Below are 22,391 nucleotides of genomic sequence, written 5' to 3'. Positions count from 1 at the left end.
ACCAAAAGCGATCTACAGATTCAATGCAATCCCCATCAAAATACCAATCCAATTCTTCAAAGAGTTAGACAGAACAATTTGTAAATTCATCTGGAATAACAAAAAACCCAGGATAGCTAAAACTATCCTTAACAATAAAAGGACTTCAGGGGGAATCACTATCCCTGAACTCAAGCAGTATTACAGAGCAATAGTGATAAAAACTGCATGGTATTGGTACAGAGACAGACAGATAGACCAATGGAATAGAATTGAAGACCCAGAAATGAACCCACACACCTATGGTCACTTGATTTTTGACAAAGGAGCCAAAACCATCCAATGGAAAAAAGATAGCATTTTCAGCAAATGGTGCTGGTTCAACTGGAGGTCAACATGTAGAAGAATGCAGATCGATCCATGCTTATCACCCTGTACAAAGCTTAAGTCCAAGTGGATCAAGGACCTCCACATCAAACCAGACACACTCAAATTAAGAGAAGAAAAACTAGGGAAGCATCTGGAACACATGGGTACTGGAAAAAATTTCCTAAACAAAACACCAATGGCGTACGTTCTAAGATCAAGAATTGACAAATGGGATCTCATAAAACTGCAAAGCTTCTGTAAGGCAAAGGACACTGTGGTTAGGACAAAACGGCAACCAACAGATTGGGAAAAGATCTTTACCAATCCTACAACAGATAGAGGCCTTATATCCAAAATATACAAAGAACTCAAGAAGTTAGACCGCAGGGAGACCAATAACCCTATTAAAAATCGGGTTCAGAGCTAAACAAAGAATTCACAGCTGAGGAATGCCGAATGGCGGAGAAACACCTAAAGAAATGTTCAACATCTTTAGTCATAAGGGAAATGCAAATAAAAACAAACCTGAGATTTCACCTCACACCAGTGAGAATGGCTAAGATCAAAAACTCAGGTGACAGCAGATGCTGGCGAGGATGCGGAGAAAGAGGAACACTCCTCCATTGTTGGTGGGATTGCAGACTGGTACAACCATTCTGGAAATCAGTCTGGAGGTTCCTCAGAAAATTGGACATTGAACTGCCTGAGGATCCAGCTATACCTCTCTTGGGCATATACCCAAAAGATGCCCCAACATATAAAAAAGACACATGCTCCACTATGTTCATCGCAGCCTTATTTATAATAGCCAGAAGCTGGAAAGAACCCAGATGCCCTTCAACAGAGGAATGGATACAGAAAATGTGGTACATCTACACAATGGAATATTAATCAGCTATCAAAAACAACGGCTTTATGAAATTCGTAGGCAAATGGTTGGAACTGGAAAATATCATCCTGAGTGAGCTAACCCAAACACAGAAAGACATATATGGTATGCAGTCACTGATAAGTGGCTATTAGCCCAAATGCTTGAATTACCCTAGATGCCTAGAACAAATGAAACTCAAGACAGATGATCAAAATGTGAATGCTTCACTCCTTCTCTAAAAGGGGAACAAGAATACCCTTGGCAGGGAAGAGAGAGGCAAAGATTAAAGCAGAGACTGAAGGAACTCCCATTCAGAGCCTGCCCCACATGTGGCCCATACATATACAGCCACCCAATTAGACAAGATGGATGAAGCAAAGAAGTGCAGACCGACAGGAGCCGGATGTAGATCTCTCCTGAGAGACACAGCCAGAATACAGCAAATACAGAGGCGAATGCCAGCAGCAAACCACTGAACTGAGAACGGGACCCCCGTTGAAGGAATCAGAGAAAGAACTGGAAGAGCTTGAAGGGGCTCGAGACCCCATATGTACAACAATGCCAAGCAACCAGAGCTTCCAGGGACTAAGCCACTACCTAAAGACTATACATGGACTAACCCTGGACTCTGACCTCATAGGTAGCAATGAATATCCTAGTAAGAGCACCAGTGCAAGGGGAAGCCCTGGGTCCTGCTAAGACTGAACCCCCAGTGCACTAGACTGTTGGGGGGAGGGCGGCAATGGGGGGAGGGTTGGGAGGGGAACACCCATAAGGAAGGGGAGGGGGGAGGGGGATGTTTGCCTGGAAACCAAAGTATTATTATTAAGTATTAAATAAATTAAAAAAACAAAAAACAAAAAAAAGAAATGTAAATAAGAAATACCCAAGTTAATAAAGATGGAGGAAAAGAAAAAAAAAAGGAGAAACTCACGGTTGATGGAAGTGGTGAGAGAAGCCATCTTGTTTTATTACACTAAGTTGTTCTGTTTAATATCATACCATCATCCCTATACTCTGTGGTTCCCTCTGTACCTACCTGAATGAAGAATTCAGCTCTCCTTACGCCTGGCATTAAGATTTAAAAGCACTGGATTTTTTGTAATAAAGTCAGGAGAGAGAAAAAGGATGCTAGTCTTATTTCCTTACTATAAATTTGCTAAAACATCCCACCAAAAGGAATCTGTAGTTCCAAGTCAGCCTGTCTCCTTTCTCTTCTCCTCTATGTCTGTTCCAATCCATTCCCACTCTTGCTTTTGTCAGTTAGGCTTTCATATAAGTAAAAAGCCCCCGTTAGATCCAAAGGCTTTGCAAAGTAAAGTGGTCTTCACCAGAGTATAGCCCTCAGAATTTTTTCCAAACAAACTCGGGTTCCCCATTATAATTTCACTTGAGTACAACTCTTCATCTCATGCCATTTTGAAAACTTAAAGGCAGTTAAGAACCTTTAACATGAACTACTTCTATTTGGCGATTAAAAGAAACCACAGGGACTCAACTGAAAATTTTTATTATTACTAGATTTCTGATAACCTTCTTGGTATAACCCTAAATGAGATTTCTAGCTGCTAAAATTTATAGAAAAAAAAGTGATCTATCAATTAATTTTTTAATGAATCAGGATAAAAAGCTAGAAAGAATAGTTTCCAAGTCTGTGTATCTTAAGACCTCATATTTAGGTGAACAGGTCAAGTACCAATTCCTGTTTCTAACAGCTCTGAAATCATTCTCTTCTGCAGTAGGAAACCAAAATGTGTACAAAGATCATTTGTCAAAAGAGATGATTCATAGTCTGTCCCAGGTGCTAGTTTCTCTTTAGAGTTTCTGTGGTTTAAGAGGATGAATATTGTCTTTAGAAATAATTGTTGCTCAGGTGAAATTGTGTTAAGACTAAATTCATCATGCACCAATAAGATCCATGAAGGATAGGACTTCTCCATGGTAGATACTTAGGATGCCAGATACAGCCATTAGCCCTCACTCCTTATGTAAAGCTATTCTTCTTAATATCTTTTGTCTATAAAGTCTGTTACATGAAATGGCTAGAGAAGCCTGTAACTTTTAATTGTGTTCTTAATTTTAGTCATTTTATAAACCCATCACATAGACAACATTGCATAATCAATATTGTGCTCACGACCCAGGTTCTTCAAGAGATTTTTTTTCCCCTGATTGCTTTAGGGTTTTCATTTAGAAGCAATGAATTGACAGAGTAAAAGATAATCCCATTTGTCTCTTGATCTTATTCTTCTGCCTTGATGTTATTCTACAGAGAAGCATATTCATCATTTTAATGAATGTGTTATAAAAATTTTGAATATCTATAAACAGTTTGGTTTTTGTATCATTCCTTTGAGCTTTTAAAAATACTCCTGTTGACCTCAATACTGTTTGCTTATTTGTTTCATGGATAATGAATTGTAGTTTTCAGTGGTGTTTCTTTTTATTTTTTGCCATAAGAGATTATGCTTCTGTGAGTATTCTCATCTCTGATTTCATGCCATACTTGGGAGGGACTTTGAGGATTTTCATTTGTTTTCTTTTTATCAAAGCATATATCGTGGCTAGAAACTGCTAGGGTATAGAATACAACCATATTCAACTTTGCTAACTGCTTGAAAACTCTTATTCTGGTAATCTGTATTCTTCCCAGACTGTTTGAGCAACTTCATTTCATCCTAAATTTTTGATCATTCAGATATTTAATTTTATCACTCTTATATAAGTAATCACTGTAGATTAATATGCCTGGTATTGATTATTATAGAGAATTAACTTTTTTATCTTCCATTTTCTTGTTTCTTCAATGAGTAGACATGACTGTTTTTCAGTTACCTGGTAATGAGCAATGCAGATCTTCTCCATGATCGTAGCCTGTCTCTTATCTTTTATTGGTTGGTTTCATGAAAGTTGTCACTTTTAATAATGTAAGACTTACTAGTGCTTATTTTTTTTATATAAAGTCTTTGGTATTTTAAATTGCCCAAGTATCAGGAAATCTGTTTTTCTAATGTTATTCACCAAGAAATGAAAGAAAACTGATGTGGTTAACTCAGTAGATAAAGAACATTGGATAAAAGGTATTTGTGATAAAAGCTCTTAGCAAACCAAGAGAAGTAACCTTCCTTAACATAAGTTATCTATGAAAACCTACAAACAACAGGGATAAATGATGATTATTCATGTCAAGAGAATGTCTGTGTTACTGTATCTACTTCTGTCCAGTATTTTCTGGAACCCAAACTGAGACAACAGAATCAGAAGAAGAAAAAAAATCCAAGAAATAAGAATTAGTAAATGAGAGACAAAAAGAACCAACAGAGAAGAGGAATCTGAGAAGGAAGCACAAGTGATGCATTTGTCTACCAAAAAAAGTATAAACAACCCTTCAGACATGTTTTAGGAAAGGAGAATTTACAATGTTGTCGGATATGTGATTAGTATACAAAATACATACTACATCACAATTAAAAATTGAAAATAATTTATTTTAAAAATGCTGAAGGATGTCTAGTATACATTTCACAAAGATACATAAGGTCTTTGGGGAAAATTAGAAAGCATTAATAAAACGTGCAACAAAACAATAAAAATTTTTGAAAAAGTTAATAGATATTTTTTGCCAACAGTTAAATCTTTATATAAAGATATATTTAGAAGTAATCAGAGAAAGACTGGAAGAGCTTGAAGGGGCTCGAGACCCCACATGTACAACAATGCCAAGCAACCAGAGCTTCCAGGGACTAAGCCACTACCTAAAGACTATACATGGACTGATCCTGGACTCTGACCTCATAGGTAGCAATGAATATCCTAGTAAGAGCACCAGTGGAAGGGGAAGCCCTTGGTCCTGCCAAGACTGAACCCCCAGTGAATGGGATTGTTGGGGGGAGGGTGGTAATGGGGGGAGGATAGTGAAGGGAACACCCATATAGAAGGGGAACACCCATATAGAAGGGGAGGGTGAGGGGTTAGGGGGATGTTGGCCTAGAAACCAGGAAAGGGAATAAAAATTGAAATGTAAATAAGAAATACCCAATTTAATAAAGATGGAGGAAAAAAACATATTACAAGGATGGAGTCTAAGACTCCCTGGCTTAATTAAAAGAAAACTTAAATATAATGATGCCTATCTTTTTCTAAGTCCCAGGATTTCAGACCAAAGTCTGTAGCTCAATTATAATAAATAATAAAACATCTTTTAAAAAAAGAGAGAGAAACATTCTCAATGCAAACCATAATCAAAACTCACATGTGTTTGGGCCTCATAGTTCTTACAGTGCATATGACTGAATTATCAGGCAGTGTGCACAGTTGGGAATTTCAGACACAGCCAATCTCATGAATTACCTCATAGTCACTAACTACCATTTACAGCCACCAAATCTCTGGTGTAGTGATAGTGTACAGTATAGTTAAAGAGAAAACTTTTGAGATACATGAATAAATAGTTCAGATTATCATTATAGTAGTCTTATTTTGTCTAACACAATAATGTTCAAATCTTTTAGAAGTGTATAAAAAATAATTGTCAGGAACAACTTACCTAATTAAGGTTTTCCCAGAGACTGAAATTCAAGTTAACAATAATGTCAAAGATTACTGCAATGTCAGGAAGGTTTACTTGTGTAATTTGGTCATTTCTTGCTATTAATTTATTCCAATATAGGTGTCAAATTTTGTTGGAACTAAAATAAATGATTTGTTTTACTTAATTTCATTCTAATAATTATTGTAAGAGCAGATGACTTTGGAGGTACACAGAAATTATTCCAGAAACTAAGGCTTTCTACAAGGTGGCAAAACAAGTCTACATTTTATAAAAGACTTTGTACTTATAGCACCTCTCACTCACAGACCAAATAGAAGGCCATGGAACATCATGGAGCTCTAAACCGGGTCTACCGCTTGTTGATCAGATATAATGGCAATGTATTCCAGAATACGGACATGTAGAACCACTAACTTTCATGCCTTGAAGACAGAGACTGGAAAACATTTCCATTGTTATAGAATGAGCAGTAAGCCCTATTTCTTGGAGGTTATACCATGCAGAAAGCTGTGGACTGCAAGAAATAAGAAAAGATAATTTGCCTACATGAAGGATAAGACTAAACTGGCTTATGGACTGCTAGCAGGAAAAGTTGTAGCTACAGTATCAAGGAACAATAGCCTCCACATGATTTTGAAAAACACACACATAAACATGAAAATTTCAAAAATAAATATTTTTAAAAACTAAGGTGAAACCTAACTTAAATATGATCCTTGGTATAGGATCTTTTGGCAAGGGGTTAATAATAACCTTATCTAAGACCACCAGGACAGTGTCTTCAACACTGAACATTGTAGGTTTTGTAAGAGGGAGAGAAATTGAAGAATATATATTGACACATGTTCCTCATTTCTTGCCACATAATATTGTACTGCCTTGAGACATTGACAGCAAAGTTATTACTAGGTATAGCCATCAGACTTTGAAAAAGAACTGTGTTTCTTTATGTATACCCCACTTTGAAGTATTATATTATTTACTACATGAGACAGCCTAGAAGAACATGTATTCCCCAAAGGAAAAGAAATAACGTTTAGAACCTTATGGTTCAGATTCCAATAATGAGAAGATCTGGGTAAGGTGGGACAGAGACAGATACAGAAGAAACTACAGAAGCTCATGGGCTAGATACTCTGCCATGCACAGGAGCAGAAAACAAAGGACCATGTCTCAAAAAAGTGCAGGACCAAGACTGACATCAAGGTTGTCCTCTGAGTGACCTCCATATGCTATCATAAGCTGTGCAAAGTGCTGCTTCAAAGTAAGTTTTTTTAATGTGAATATAGATGATATTGCTCAATGATTAAGAACCCTGGCTACTCTTCAGAGAAGTTAGGATCAATTACCAGTACCTATATGTTGGCTCACAACTATCTGTAACTCCAGTTCTATGAAATCCAAAGTCCTTCTGACATTCATGGTCCAAAGCGTGGATGTAATGAAAATATATACATGCAGACAAAACACCCACATACTTAATATTTTCATTTTAATTTATCAAGACATGCAACAAAATATTATTGGAAAGTTAGTACAAAGCTTATCTTAGTTTCTAAGAAGGTAAAATCCTATTTGAAAGTTGGCAAGTTCTACATGGATACTTTCTTAGTTCACAATACCACAGACTGAATAAATTACACAGTGAAAAGATTTATGTGGGTTTGTGGTTCTGGCCCAGGAACAATTAATCACATCTCATGGCCTTGATGAAATATTCCCAAGACAGTGAACATGAGATAGAGAGAAAAAAGAAGCTGCATAAGACATTTAACACAATCAACTTTAATAACAGAGCCCTCTAATAGTAATCCATCATCCTATTAGTTGAGGGGCCAACACTCTGGAGGGCTGAAAGCTATGTGTGATAGTTGCATATCTACTCCACATATACACCCACATATACACACAAACTCTTTGCTGATTGGGATTTGCAAAAACCCTCAAGATTTGACAATTGCTTGAGTAGTTTTTGTGAGAGTCTTTGTAGGTAGTTTAATTATAAAGACAGCTTACCTAAATTCATTTTATGTGACCAATAGCAAAAATCTAGAAAGTTATACCAGGTCCCAAATAGTATAAAAGCTGAGTTTACCTAAATATTTTGGAATTGTTCATGGCAAGGGGGCTCTCAAGCTCACCTCCTGAATACTTCTAAGAACTCTGCTATATTCCTCTAAATTCAAAGCCTCTGCCAAACTTCACAGTACACACTAACCTAATTAACTATTTTACCCATTAACTAATTTACCCTCTTCTGTAAATTCTAAGTTATCCCAGCAAAAGACTAAACTACAACCACAAATAAATTGACATTCTTTCACATATATTTTTACCATTAAATGGTAACTCTTAGGAGTTAGTAATGTTTCTCAAAAATTTACAATGTTAGCTTATAAGAATAGACAAATTAATTTTTTAATTTTATTTTTTATTAGATTGTACTTATTATTCACTTTAAATCCTGCTCACTGTGCCTCTCCCAGTCACCCCCCCCCCCACAATTCTTCCCTCATCCCTTTTTCCCTTCTTCCCTGAGCATGTGGGGGCCCCCTGGATGTCCCTGCTGCCCTGGCACTTCAAGTCTCTGTGAGGGTAGGCACTTCCTCTCCCACTGAGACCACATAAGGCAGCCCAGCTAGTAGAGCATACCCCACATACAGGCAACAGCTTTTGGGATAGCCCCCATTCCAGTTGTTCAGGACCCACATGAAGACTAAGCTGCACATCTGCTACATAGGAGTGGTGAAGCCTAGATCCAGCTCATGTATGTTCTTTGGTTAGTGGTAGTCCCAAGGGAAAGTTGATTCTGTTGGTCTTTCTGTGGAATTCCTACCCTCTAAGGGCAGCAGTTCTTCCTCCTATTCTTCTATAAGAATCCCCAAGCTCCATCCACTGTTTGGCTATAAGTGTCTGCATCTATCTGAGTCAGCTACTAGGTGGAGCCTCTCAGAAGACAGCCGTGCTAGATTCCTTTTTGCAAGAATAACAGAGTATCATTAATAGTATCAGGGATTGGTGCTTGCCCATGGGATGGGTTTCAAGTTGGGCTGAATATTAGTTGGCCATTCTCAGTCTCTACTCCATCTTTGTCCCTGCATCTTTTATAGAGAGGATAAATTTGGAGTCGAAAGTTTTGTGAATAGATTGCTTTCTCTATCATGCAATTGGGGTTCCTCCCTGGCTACAGCAGTTGACCAATTCACGTTCCAAATCTTCAATGCTGTGCATGACAACTAAGAATACCTCCATTGATCTTGGGTTCCTCCCTTACCTCAGGTCTCTCTGTCTCTTCCTGGAGATACTTTCTACATCCCCATCTGCAGATTTCTATTCATTTTCATAGCCATCTGGCCATCCCTCCTGTCCCTCCCCATACCTGAACCTCCCATTCCTCTCTCCATCCCCTCTCCCACCCAGTTCCCTCCTTTTATCTCCTTCTTATGACTGTTTTCATATAAAAAATTGAGATGCTAAATCTCATTAGAAGGGGGAATAAAATAGACAAACTAATTTTAAGGGGAAGTATTTGATCTCAAGATAATCAAGAATTGGGAATTCAATAAGAAATTAGACAACAATGTAGGTCTTTAAATGAATCACATACCAGCTTGATAAATCATTTTCAGTATGATTTAGTATCTTTGAGAAAGGTACAGTTTTTCCAAAGAATGAATACTAAGCAAATTAATTTGACTGCAAGTAAAGTCATGATCAGCTTGACAAAGAAGTTCGCATTTCTTTTTTTTTAAAACATCTTTATTTATTATATACATTGTAGCTATCTTCAGACACACCAGAAAAGGGCATCAGATCTCATTACAGATGGTTGTAAGCCACCATGTGGTTGCTGGGATTTGAACTCAGGACCTTTGGAAGAGCAGTCAGTGCTCTTAACCACTGAGCCATCTCTCCACCCCCAGAAGTTTGCATTTCAATAGCAGCATAAAGTATACCCATCAACTGCAAATAAATGCTACTCCTCCATTTTCACCTTGACCCTTAAAGTGTATACCGAACTTTATGCAAAATACTCTATTTTCACAAAAAGCTACAATTCAAATTTAACATGGTTTCCTGGGGTGAAAAACAACACGAAATTGAGTTAACAAGACACTAGATTTTTGAAATGTCTCTGGATCCTTGGAAGAAACAATTCTAGATGAATATATATATACACATATATACACAAACTCTTTGCTTATATATATATATATATATACACACACAAAAACACACACATACATATGTCTTAAAATCTAGAGGAAGTTATAGATTTCTTGGGAAAAAATTAAAATAATTAAACTGGTAGATGAGCTGACAAACACAATCAGTGCTATATTGGAAAGCTCTTCCCTAATATTACAAGTTCTAATATCGACAGTGACCAGATGGTCTTTACAGTGAGGTCTGCCTAATTTATATGCTCTGATCTCTATTCAAGTAATTATAGATCATCTTAAAACTATAAGATTCAATATTATAATTGATAATGTTGGCCAGACCTGACAATGTTTCAATCACTGAAATTACAGGCAAGGGTCACGTGTGAAAAAAATAGAAATAATGTGTGATTCAATAAAGTTCACACGTGAATCTCCTTGTCTAGATTCTAAAATGTATTCCAGGAATGAATAAGTAAAGCCTTCAGAAGCCTCCATGATATATATCAATGCTTTGATGAATAGCAAAGTGGAAATCTGCAGCCATTAATTACTGAGCTTCATTTGGATCATCGCATACAAATACTGATGGTGTTTTCACTGAAGACAATAGACTCCTGCTGTTACCACTGCACTGTTCAGTGACTGCCTTATAGCTAGACCTATACAGCCAAGAAAGTAGGATAAGCACCCAAGCAGTAAAAAAGGTATTTCATTTACAGATGGTACGTACACGTTTCCAATGAGACCCAGGAGACCTTATTAAGACTGTTTAAATTAATTTAGTTCCGTAGACATATAAAACCAATTAGAAAAATTAGTAGTTATCCTCTCTTCTGGAAATAACTATGTGAACACGTAAACGCACACACGTGTACACATATATTATATGCATATTGGAAATATACATATTCACATAGACATATGTGTAAGTTTTACTAAAGAATATAGAAGGCAATCCAAATAGGGAGGAAAACATAGTATTTTCTGGCTGTATTGACTAAATTCTAGCTTCCAAAACCCTATTCTGCATACTTCACTTACTATTTTGAGACAGGGTCTCACCTTCTGAAGATCCTTGTGCGTCTGTGTGTGTGTTCTGGGATTACAGGCTTTAACCACCACAGCAGTTCAAAAGGTAATCCTTTAAAACGACATTTGAGAATAGATGGATATAAATGTGTAAACTTTATAATACAAAGTTGTAGACTAAACTATTGACTAAGGAATAAATATATTCAGTATACTTAACAGACAAAGATTAATGACTTCAATATAAGCAACTCTCAAAACTGATAAGAAAACAAAATCACAGAACATTGACAAGGTTATGAACAGCAAAATATAATTACTTTAAAAAGAAATTAACTCTAAGTGATCAATACAGACATTTCTGCATGAGAAACATTACATCTGATTGTGTTGTTGCAGATAAAAACGGTAGGATAAGAGTAACTTTACTACATTGTATGGAAGTAAATGATTTATTATAAAGGTTTTGAAAGTGACCTTTTATTTTTCAAACTTTAAAACCTATAAGTCTCTGTATAGGTACCTCTCCCATAATGTCAACTGTGGAAGTATATTTTTATACCTACATATATGCAAATCCTCAGTAAGCAAGGCAAGGTAGCATACACCTGTAATCCCAGCACTCCATAGTTTAAAGCAGGAAGGTGATGAGAGAGACCATCCCGCACTGCAGTCTAGAAAGCTAAACCACAATCAATTACTGATGTGTAGGAGAATAGTTAGGAGAACCTTGCTTTTGCAGTAACAAAGTGTTTGACTGTGTTTGACTGTAATGATTCCTACAAATGCTGTTAGTCATTTAATTAAAATGGAGAATACTGAATGGAATAAATGGTAAACACCTGGTAAAGTATGCAAATGATGCAGAGGACGACCCCTTTTCTCTAATCTGTAGGGGTAGGATGCTTGTGAAAAAGCAAAGCTATGTTCAGAGTAACATTTAAAGTGCATGCCCCATATGTATGGAGACACTGAGAAGAGAGCACAGCACAGTAACAGAAACCTCTGACAAAAGTAAATAAAAGAGCCTTTTCACATTTCCTTCTGTTCTTAGAATTGTCTCAAAGTTAATTATTATTATGTATGTGTGCACATGTGCGCGTGTGTGCATGAGTGTGCATGTGTGTGTGTACCTGTGTGTGTGTGCGTGTGTGTGTGTGTGTGTGTGTGTGTGTGTGTACTTAGTATTGCTCATGCTCGATAGCCTATCAGAGGACTTGTTGCTGCAGAAGACTGGTTTTCCTTCTCTTAGTCATTAATTGCCTATAGTCCTTAAGTATGGTGATTTATGAGATTCCCCAGGATACTGGTATGTCAGCTGGTGATGTCATTGTGCTGGTGCTATTTAGGCAACAATATTGCTGCAATTTCATGAATACAGTGTTCCTGTTATAAATAGTAGACGCTACCTCCCAGTAGACAGTCTGGTCCTCTGCTCTTACAGTATTTCTCTTTCCTTTTCTGCACTGTTCTCTGGAGTGTTTGGTTGTACTGTAGATGTAGCAGTTGGGACTGAGCATTTCATTCAGTATTTTTCTGCATTTTGACTAGTTGTAGATTTCTGTAATGGACATACATATTAGTATTTAGCATGAAATTAGAAATTAAAATGCATTGCCTTCTTGAGTGTTCACAGTGGAAATATCCATCAAAAATAGAAAGCAACCAGGTTCTACAAATAAGTTTACCTTAAAAATAGTCTAAATCCTTCTGCATATCTAAACTTACCATCTGCATTGCTTCTAGAATTCCATTTCTTAATGTTATGACTATAATTCCATTTCTTAGCATTTTTCAAATATAAATGGAAGAAAACCCTTTATGATATTCAATAATGGATTGATAAAAATGGATTAAAATTTTAATAATATTACACCATGAAATATATTATGACTAATATCTTAATATTTACCAATATATTAATTAATATGTTAATATAATAGTTCATATGATTTAATATAATAATTAATATATTAGTAATTTACACATATGAGCAGTATAACTAATCCTAACACTCAGGCTCTTGTCCTTTAATTAGAAGTTAATATTTTAATTCCAATTAAGAAGCATCATCTTCAGAGTAGGTAAAGAACAATGTTACTTGCTACCTATATTTGTGTATTTTTAGTATTTAGTATATGTATTCATGGTATTGTTTAAATACTTTCAACATGAAGTTATTAGAATTGATGTGAAAGATTTTTAAATTACAAAATATCAATATATAGATGCATGCTGTTTAGTGGTAATACTATAATAGTAGATCAATTTATATACACAAATTTCTTACCTAAAGTCTCTATTTCTTTGCTTGTTATGTACTTAAAATGCTAGATGAATAAGTAATATTTCTGATAGTCTGAAATAGCTTTAGTCTCTTGTGTCTTAACTGGTATATTTCAAACACAACTTTTGTAAAATGTTAGGGCTGGAGAGGTAACACAATGGTTTAGAAATCTGGCAGCACGTACAGAAGATGAGAGTTCAGTTCAGTTCCCATATCCACAGATCACAGTTGCCTGCAACCCCAGTTGCAGGTGAGATCTAACTCCCTCTTTTGGCCTCTGCAGACAACCACACTCACATGTACTTGTTCATGTACACAGATATAAATATAAATTAAAATATAAATGCTTGACTTTCTGTGGCCTTTTACTTTATGTAGAGTGGCTGGAACTCACTATTGATAAATTCATGAGAAAATTGGGGTTGTGCAACCTTGAATGACAGCCTTACTGTTGCCTTGTTCCTCTAGGTGGCTTTTACAGTTCTTTTTGATCTGGAAGCACTTCTGAAGATATGGTGTTTGGGGTTTACTGGCTACATCAGCTCATCTCTCCACAAGTTTGAACTACTTCTGGTTATTGGGACAACTCTCCATGTATACCCAGATCTTTATCATTCTCAATTTACCTACTTCCAGGTAATATACTGCAATGACATCTAATGCTTATTCCTCAGGAAAATGGAAGTTACTATAACAACTACATAAAATCCACATATATAGTGATATGAATTTGAGGAATGTTCAATGTCATTACCAGAAACATTGCATTAACAAATTGTAGCCATTGTTTTTAAATTGCTGAAAATCAGAGTAATGTATTCAAATCTTTAATAAGGTTTCTCTCAATTAAGAGTTTATAAATATGCATACTTATATACATAGGTATAACATGAATTTGTTTTAGATATCAAATTCTAAATTTAATAAAATTTTGGCACAAACTTTAAGGGGAGGACATATGAGTTTATTTCAGGTATTTATCTTTCTTGTAAACTTTCTTACTAAACAATGGTTTGCAATGGATGCTTTAAGGGTTGTAAAATTTATCCTCAGAGATTTAAATTCCTTACATTATTACTTACAAATGTTTATTTCTTTGTTTTGTGAGAGTTAAATAGTTGTAGCTGTAATTATTCTTTTATAACAATTGTATATCTTTTTCCAATGTTTTATTTTAGATAGCAGTGCCTTATAATTACTAAATAAATGTTAATTATTAGTTTCAGTTTTGTAATCATTTGGTTCCAGAATATACTCATTGTACTGTTGAATTCATGATAAAATGATTATTAAAATGCATGTAGTAGTCTAATCAAAACCATTTCAAATGCATTCAAATTTCTGACTTGCATTTGTATAATTTATAATGGGAATATCAGAACATAAATTGATGTTCTACAGGAAGATATCTTTAAATAGTTGAAGAATAAAATGGCAGCAAAATTTTAAATATTAACTTAGAGAAATAGGATTTTAATTCCTTAGATCAGTTGTTTTCAACCTTCTTAATGATGCAAATCTTTAATATAGTTCCTCATGTTGGGGTGACCCCCAACCATAAAGTTATTTTTGTTGCTATTTTTACCTGTAATTTTGCTACTGCTATGAATTATAATGTAAATAATTTGGGGGATAAACATTTGCCAAAGACATCATGACCCACAGGATGAGAACCATTGCCTTAAATAAAAGAAAATGCATGCCAATTTCATGATTTTACTGCCAAGGCTGGACCCCTCAGTGTAGGGAAATGTAAGGGTGAGAAGGGGGAAGGAGGGTGGTTGGGGAGGGGGAACACCCTCATAGAAGAAGGGGAGGAGTGATGGGATAGGGGGCTTATGGATGGGAAACTATTACATTTAGTATGCATGTTTATTTACAGATATTTTAAAACATGTTGAAAATTTTGTACAAACTACTTCAGTAATGGTTTCTAAAGATCATGACAGGACCCTATAAGTGATGAAGAGTTTAAGGCCAAAGATATTATGAGGAAGAGCCAGAGCCATCAGAGCACCTCACAATCTTAACAGGTTTTGGCTCATAAAAGCTAAGTTACACTCTGGGGTTGTGGACTATTTGGTAAGTCTGAGCCTAGTCCATTGGGCACACTCAGGTGAAGAGTGCACATAAAAAAGGCTAAAAAGTAGACTCTGTTGCCATGGGGAATCAGTTGGCCAAAACTCAGGAAGGTCTATTATTTAAAGGAAGAAGGAGATAAAAGATATTGGAATAGGAGTCTGAGCCAGGCCTTAATAGAAGTTTGATATTCCCCATTTATTAGTATGGATTACCTAGGAAGGCTTATTTCAAGAGACATTAAGTACAACTAATGTAGAATTAAATATTTTCTTAGGTAATAAGCATTGAGAAACTATGTTTCATTTCAGCAGTATGTACTAGTTAATACTATTTTGAATTATACTGTATGTTGAAATAGTTGCCAGTCTTTGGCCTCATTCATTGATTTAAGATTTCTTGTTTTCTCACTGGATGGCAGGCCATATGGTAGGACTGTCTCAGTTACGATGTTGCTATTTTTAGTCTTTAGATGAAATGGAAAAGTGTAACTGTTTTACATGGTACCATAAAATGATTAGTAATGGATTTTATAAAATTCTGTTTCCATCATGTATCTTTTTCCCCATGACTAGGTTCTTCGGGTAGTCCGGCTTATTAAGATTTCCCCAGCATTGGAAGATTTTGTGTACAAGATATTTGGTCCCGGGAAAAAACTTGGAAGCTTGGTGGTGTTCACTGCCAGTCTCCTGATAGTTATGTCCGCCATCAGTTTGCAGATGTTCTGCTTCGTCGAAGAACTGGACAGATTCACCACATTTCCAAGGGTGAGAACTTGACATATAGTCCATTTGATCTATTGCTCTTATTTTAGCAATGGTGATCAACATAAAAGGAATTTCACTTTAGTTATCATTCAGAAGCATTAGCATATCTTTGATAACTTGAGAACATTACAATTTAGTATTTTGAACACCCTCTTCTACAGGGTACAGGTACTTGAATATATTTTCAGCACCATCAGAGTACACGTTGATTCTAAAATTCTAGAAACAATATTTTTGGATGTCACAAAACATCGGTAAAAGAAAATGGAAGCAATAATCCTTCCTGCCTATGAATTACAATGTAGCAGCACTTTTAAATAGAATATCCATGTTTTGATGAGATGTAACATATTTTAGGCTTATTTTGTAGTCTATCCTTTTATGTTGTGTCTAACCTAAAAGCAAACTTTGGATTGCTTATATAATTCATAGACCTCAAATTTGAGTAGGAGATGATCAAATTTCTGCATTCATGTTAAAATTCACAAGAGATAATAAAATAATGACAACAAATCGCTCCTTGGACAGGACTTAGGGTTCATTCTCTGACTACAAGGACCCATGTAGACTGAGAAACATAACAGTGTTGTGACTGTCTCAAATTCAATATGTGTTCCCACTTAAAATAATAAGGCCCATGTTTGTGGGAGAAAAAAATCATGTAGTAAAACAGGATAAAAAATATGTTCTTTAGGGGACTGGAGAGATGGCTCAGAGGTTAAGAGCACTGAGTATTCTTCCAGAGGTCCTGAGTTCAATTCCCAGCAACCACACGGTGGCTCATAACCTTCTGTAATGAAATCTGATGCCCTCCTCTTCTGGTGTGTCTGAAGACAGCTACAGTGTACTTATTAAGTCTTTAAAAAAAAGTTAAAAATATGTTCTTTAAAATTAAGCTTTGAGAATTGTGTACATTAAAATATTATGCTTTTAATGGAGGTATTAATGTGATAGTTTTAAAATAATCTGGGTTCTAAATTTGTAACTTAGCTATCAATATTGGAGTTTATCCTCTTATGATGCAAACTTCTCATCCATCCATTTATCGCATGCCTATAATGAATCAGGAGATGTACCATGTATACACGCAGAACTAAATTTTAGGTGCTCAAAACCTATCAGTTAAGGGGAGGGGCAAGCAAGTAAACACACAGCTATTCAGGAACAAGGCACTCTAGAATCCCAAATGGAGACCTATGGCCTATGACCAGGAAGGAAAAGTCCAGAAGGCTTATTGGAAGAGAGGTAGAGAGGATATAGCCAGATGTGGCATAGATGTGGTATAGAATACACGAAAGTTGTAAGATGTGCAAGTTTCAGAGGAAAGAGAAAGAATAGTTAATGACTGTATTAGTCAGGGTATCTATTGCTGTATTAAGCCATGACCAAAAACGACTTGGGAAGAAAAAGATTTTATATTTTAATTCACAGTCCAGTGAGGGAAGACAAGGCAGGAGCTGCAACAAAAGCCATGGAGGAATGCTTTATACTGACTTTCTTCCCATGACTTGCTCAGTTTGTTTTCTTATAGCACCCAGGACTACCAGCCCAGCAATGGCACTTCCTATATGTGCGCTTAACCCTCTCACATCAATCATTATTCAAGAATATTCCCCAGATACTTGCCTACAAGCAATTTCATGGAGGCATTTTTCCTCGATTATGGTTACTACTTCCCAGATATGACCATGTTTGTGTCAAGTTGATATAACACAACCATCATCTGAGTAGTGAGAGGAAGATATAAGCCTGGGATAGCTATAGGAAGGTGGGGTTTAAAATATGTGCCATTAGAAGGATTCAAATGAGAGAAGGTTCCTAGTGACAGAAAAATCAAAATTCAGAACATGAGCATAAAGGCTGTCCTTAAACAAGTATTAAGATCTACAGGTCAAGGTTGTCAACAAGGACAAGGACCAAAGAATTCATGGGCAAGCTGTTCACTCGCTGCGCTGTACAGGCAACAGAACTGGGGGAGTCTGAAGTAGCTCTCATCCCCACAGCTCTTGTTCCTGAACAAGGTAGGTCTGCAAGGTCATGGTGGATGAGTCCTTTACTTCTGAGTAACCATGAAACAAAAAGTCATCTTTTTAAAAGGCAGGAGAGGGTTGTCATAAAGAGAGAGAATACAGGCATAGAAGTGCACTGATCTAGAATAAAGAAGATTGTTCTAGTGGGGTCCCTGGTAAGGAAACATCTTGCAGAGGCAAGTGAGCCAAAAAAAAAAAAAAAAAAAGAACAGCAATGCCCTTTGAGTATGGCCTGCCAGTGAAGTAGGACTGAGTCCTTGACTCCAGCTCCCTCCAGAGAACCGCGATGTACAGAATACATACTAACATATGCATGGAGAAGACTTTACCTGTGGTACATTCTGAAGCAGGACACACAGGTTTCCCCACAGATGGGTCAGCTCTTCCTCCTGCAATTATGAGATGTACACAAGGATTAGAGTTGCTTCAGAGAGCAGGTCTTCTCTTCCCGTAGCTCATCACTGGCTTCTCTTGAGTACATGTTCATCTATTCACTCCGTAACACTGCAGATGATACTATCTAATACCCATCTGTTCCTCTAATCTGATTCAGAACATTATTGAGAGCCACCATGTCAGCCATTGTCATAGGTGCAGGAAATTCTACAGGAGAAACAAGTTAGAACCAAAGGCAGCTCTTCCCTTAAGGATTACCTTATTTTAATTTCATGCTTTTGTCTCATATTTCCTCTCATTTTTCACCACTGATTGTATCTGTTACCCCAAGGCTATTTGAATGAGACATTTTTTGAGTGCAGAAATTCCAGCTGTTGAATGGTAATGCTACCAGCACAGCCATCTGAATGAGCAACATGTAACAGATGCATTAATATTCCTGTAGCAATCTGAGACAAATAACAAGTAAAAACAATAAGTAAGTCTCGTGTGAGATCAGATTTCACCACAAAATGAGTTTAAAAAAAAACACATGCTTTGGTGATTTTCAGCAGTTTTTGAACTTAGGAAACGTGAGTAGGGCTGAGGACCTATGTGACAGCCACTGCATTTAGGAACCTGCCCCTGCCCTTCGGGCCACATGCTCCAATTTTTACCTCCTGGTACATAATACTTTTAGCTGTGTGGTGCTGATAAAATTATTCTCTAAGCTTTCTTTTTCATAACCAAAATGTAAGTAAAAGTGCTACTTTTTGTGTCACAAATATTGAGAAATACAAACACTACAAACCTGGGCTAACACGATTGTAAGAGGTTCTAATACATCTGTGTTAGACAGATGCCAATGTGACCTGTACTAAAGGCTGGGCTGCTTTCTAAACACTTCCCTGACTTGTCCCTTCAGCTTAGCTCTATTTTCCAGTCATCAATTAGGTATTGTGTTCAAATATCCAGAGACCTCCCCATTCATTCCTCTCTACCTGGTCACTTCACTATCCCAAGGAAAGGGGACCTTTTTGCCCCTTCTCAGTCGCTGTGTTGATGGCAATGGTGACATCCTGAACTGTAACAACAAAAGGAGGATGGGGTATATCCAAGCACATGAGTTTGATCTGAAGTTAAATTCCTGAAAAAATAATTAAATTTTACAAAACACATTCAAAGTACTAAAGCTATAGGAGAGAGTCATGACCATCTCTATCAAACAAAGAATGGGCCAGTGGTAGCTACTGACTGAGGGAGAAGCCTCAAAAAAGATGGTTAAAAGCACACAGTAGCCCCCTCCCATTTTCTGTCTGTTTTTCTGTTTTTGTCTCTCTGTGTTTCTCAGTCTTTGTTCTCTCTCTCTCTCTCTCTCTCTCTCTCTCTCTCTCTCTCTCTCTCTCTCTCTCTCTCTCATTTTCTCCCTCCCTCCCTCTCTATCTCATAGGGAGAGAGACATCATGTATGTACATGTAGATTGCTTTCATACAGGTGCAGTGCACATCTGTAAGCAGCCATGTGGTGACCAGATGACAAGTTGGATGTCATTCCTCAAAGACTCTCCATCCTGTATTCTGGGTCAGGGTCTCTTACAGACTGAGAATTCACTAAAGGCTAGTCAGCCTCAGGGAGCTACTCTCTCCACCTCTGAATCTCAAGGGCTGAAATTACAAGCACATCCCACAATACCTTTTATTTGGTGGAAGTGGTCAAGTGTATGTTCAAATGTAGGTGTATGTGTATACACAGGTCTGTGGACATGTGTATGAGGGTATAGTTTCCCATGCGTATACATTTGGATGCCATTTTATGCTGAGTATCTTCCTATAACACTCTACTCCTTATTTGTTGAGATACAGTCTCTCACTGAACCTGGAAATTGAAGTTTTGGCTACATTGGCTGGCCAGCAAATCCCTGTGATACATTTCTCTGCTCCCCTCCCAGCTATGCAGTTAGAGAAATGTGACTGCACTTGGTATTAATGTAAGTGCTGGAAATCCTAATGCACCCCAAGTGTTTCACATCCTGGGGTCAATTCCCTGCCCCTCTGGTTTCACTTACATGAGCTCTAGAAGTTAAACCCAGATCCTTGTTTTGCAAGTGAATTCCTGATTGAGCCATATTTCCAGTTTCCTCTGCAATTCTTTCTTCTTATCCAGTGGTTAGGTGCTTGGGATAGGCTGGGGTTTTTTTATATACTGTTAGCCAAAGCATACAACAGTAAAAATAATTTTTGCTATAAGAAAAGCTCACATAAGGAAGAGTAGAGAGAAGACTTGGTGAGTAAAGTGCTTTTCATGCAAGTATAAGTATTCATGTTTGGACTCCCAGAACCAGTGTAAAAGTCTGTGAGCATTATGTGTCTCTAATGCCAGTACTAAGGAAAGAGAGTCAGGTGGATGCCTAGAACTCACTAGCCAGCCAGTCTGTCTGTGGCAGTGAGCTCCAAGTTCAGTGAAAGACTATCTCAAAAACTAGGACAGAAAGTGATTAAGAAAGAAACACAATGTTGAGCTCTGTTCTATACATACATGTGTATGTGCAGCTGCACACATGTGGATATACACCAGCATACACTTATATAACATCACACATATATGTATGCATATGTGTATGCGTATGCACACACACACACACACACACACACACACACACACACACACACACAAAGGAACAAAAAAGAAAGGTCATGTGATACACTCCACTGTTCATATTTTTGTTATGTAAGTTCTGGCCATCACAGAAGATGGCTATCAGGAACAAGTATTGGGCCATGAAAGGATGTAGAAAATAAACTATGGAAGGTCACTCCACTTTTGAGGAGGGGACAGCATTCATCATGCAGAAAGAGGCAGGAAGAGGCCATGACTGTGACCCTTAGATAGAGAACCAAGGATTCACAGAAGGTATAAACACCCTACAGGGAAATGAAACCATGGGATTGACATATAAGAAATGAGTCATGTTCCCTATAGTTTTCTGATAAAGGACGATTAGCATCATTTTACTGCAGCTTTGCTCTGATTTTCCCTGTACTTGTCACATAAAGCAACTGTCTATATGTTATGAAAATGGATATGCCAGACATTCACTACATGACTATAATCTTCATTCTAACTCCCCACTAACACTACAATAGGCCTCATTTCTTTTTCAGTGATACAAATGTAGATCGTTTTTATTCATAAGTAATATACCACACTCTAAAGCAGAAAGCATTAATTTTTAATATTAGTTATTTGATACAGACTTTCTTCATTTGAAAGCCCTAAATGCTAATTACTTGCTCTACTTAATTCTCAGTTATAAAGTTATGTCCAAGAGAATTATTATACTGTAAAAACAATAAATGCTATAAAAGTCTAAATGAAAAAATTAATGTCCATGTTTCTTTTCAACCATTGAAGCGACTCATCACCCTTTTATTTGTCTTGAAAGAATTACTGAAAGTTTTGAAGAAACACTGGGTTCTTGCTTTTTTACTCTGCCATCTAGTTAGAGAATATGAGTACATTTCAATGAGTGCAATTTATTACAAAATTGTTGAAATTTGTAATTTTACAGCCAGCAATATTAGTTCAATTAATACTACTGATATCTTTATTGCATTTAATTCACTCTTTTGCCTTTTATTGTGCCTTTAATTTTGTTATGAAACATCTCAGAAATGCAAATATATGTGTATATGTATAAAAGATGCTCATGACCTTTGGTGCAACCTTATAATACTAGCTACTTAGAAGCAGAGTCATGGGGGGCCATAAGTTCAAGGCCTGCCTCAGCTAGAGGATGAGTTAAGGCCAACCTAGGCAATTTAATATGATCTGGTCTTGAAACAAAAGTTAAAAGAAAACTAAGGATAGACCTGTGTGTAGAATGATTG

The 22,391-nt window shown here is 36.7% G+C and overlaps 1 protein-coding gene across 7 annotated transcripts in view; it reads left to right on the top strand.

The window, feature by feature from the left end:
• Nalcn (sodium leak channel, non-selective) overlaps positions 1-22,391 on the top strand; it is a 352,387-nt gene that overhangs the window by 151,440 nt on the left and 178,556 nt on the right. For all 7 annotated transcript variants that reach the window (NM_001393695.1, NM_001393694.1, NM_001393693.1 and 4 more), the window contains 2 exon segments: positions 13,722-13,889; positions 15,908-16,099. In NM_001393695.1, coding sequence (NP_001380624.1) covers positions 13,722-13,889; positions 15,908-16,099 — 360 coding nt within the window.

This window comes from Rattus norvegicus, chromosome 15, assembly GCF_021556685.1.
Source record: "Rattus norvegicus strain SHRSP/BbbUtx chromosome 15, alternate assembly SHRSP_T2T, whole genome shotgun sequence".
NCBI classification, from domain to species: Eukaryota; Metazoa; Chordata; class Mammalia; order Rodentia; family Muridae; genus Rattus; species Rattus norvegicus.
Note: the sequence above shows the minus strand (reverse complement) of the source record. Positions and strands in the feature narration are given on the sequence as shown.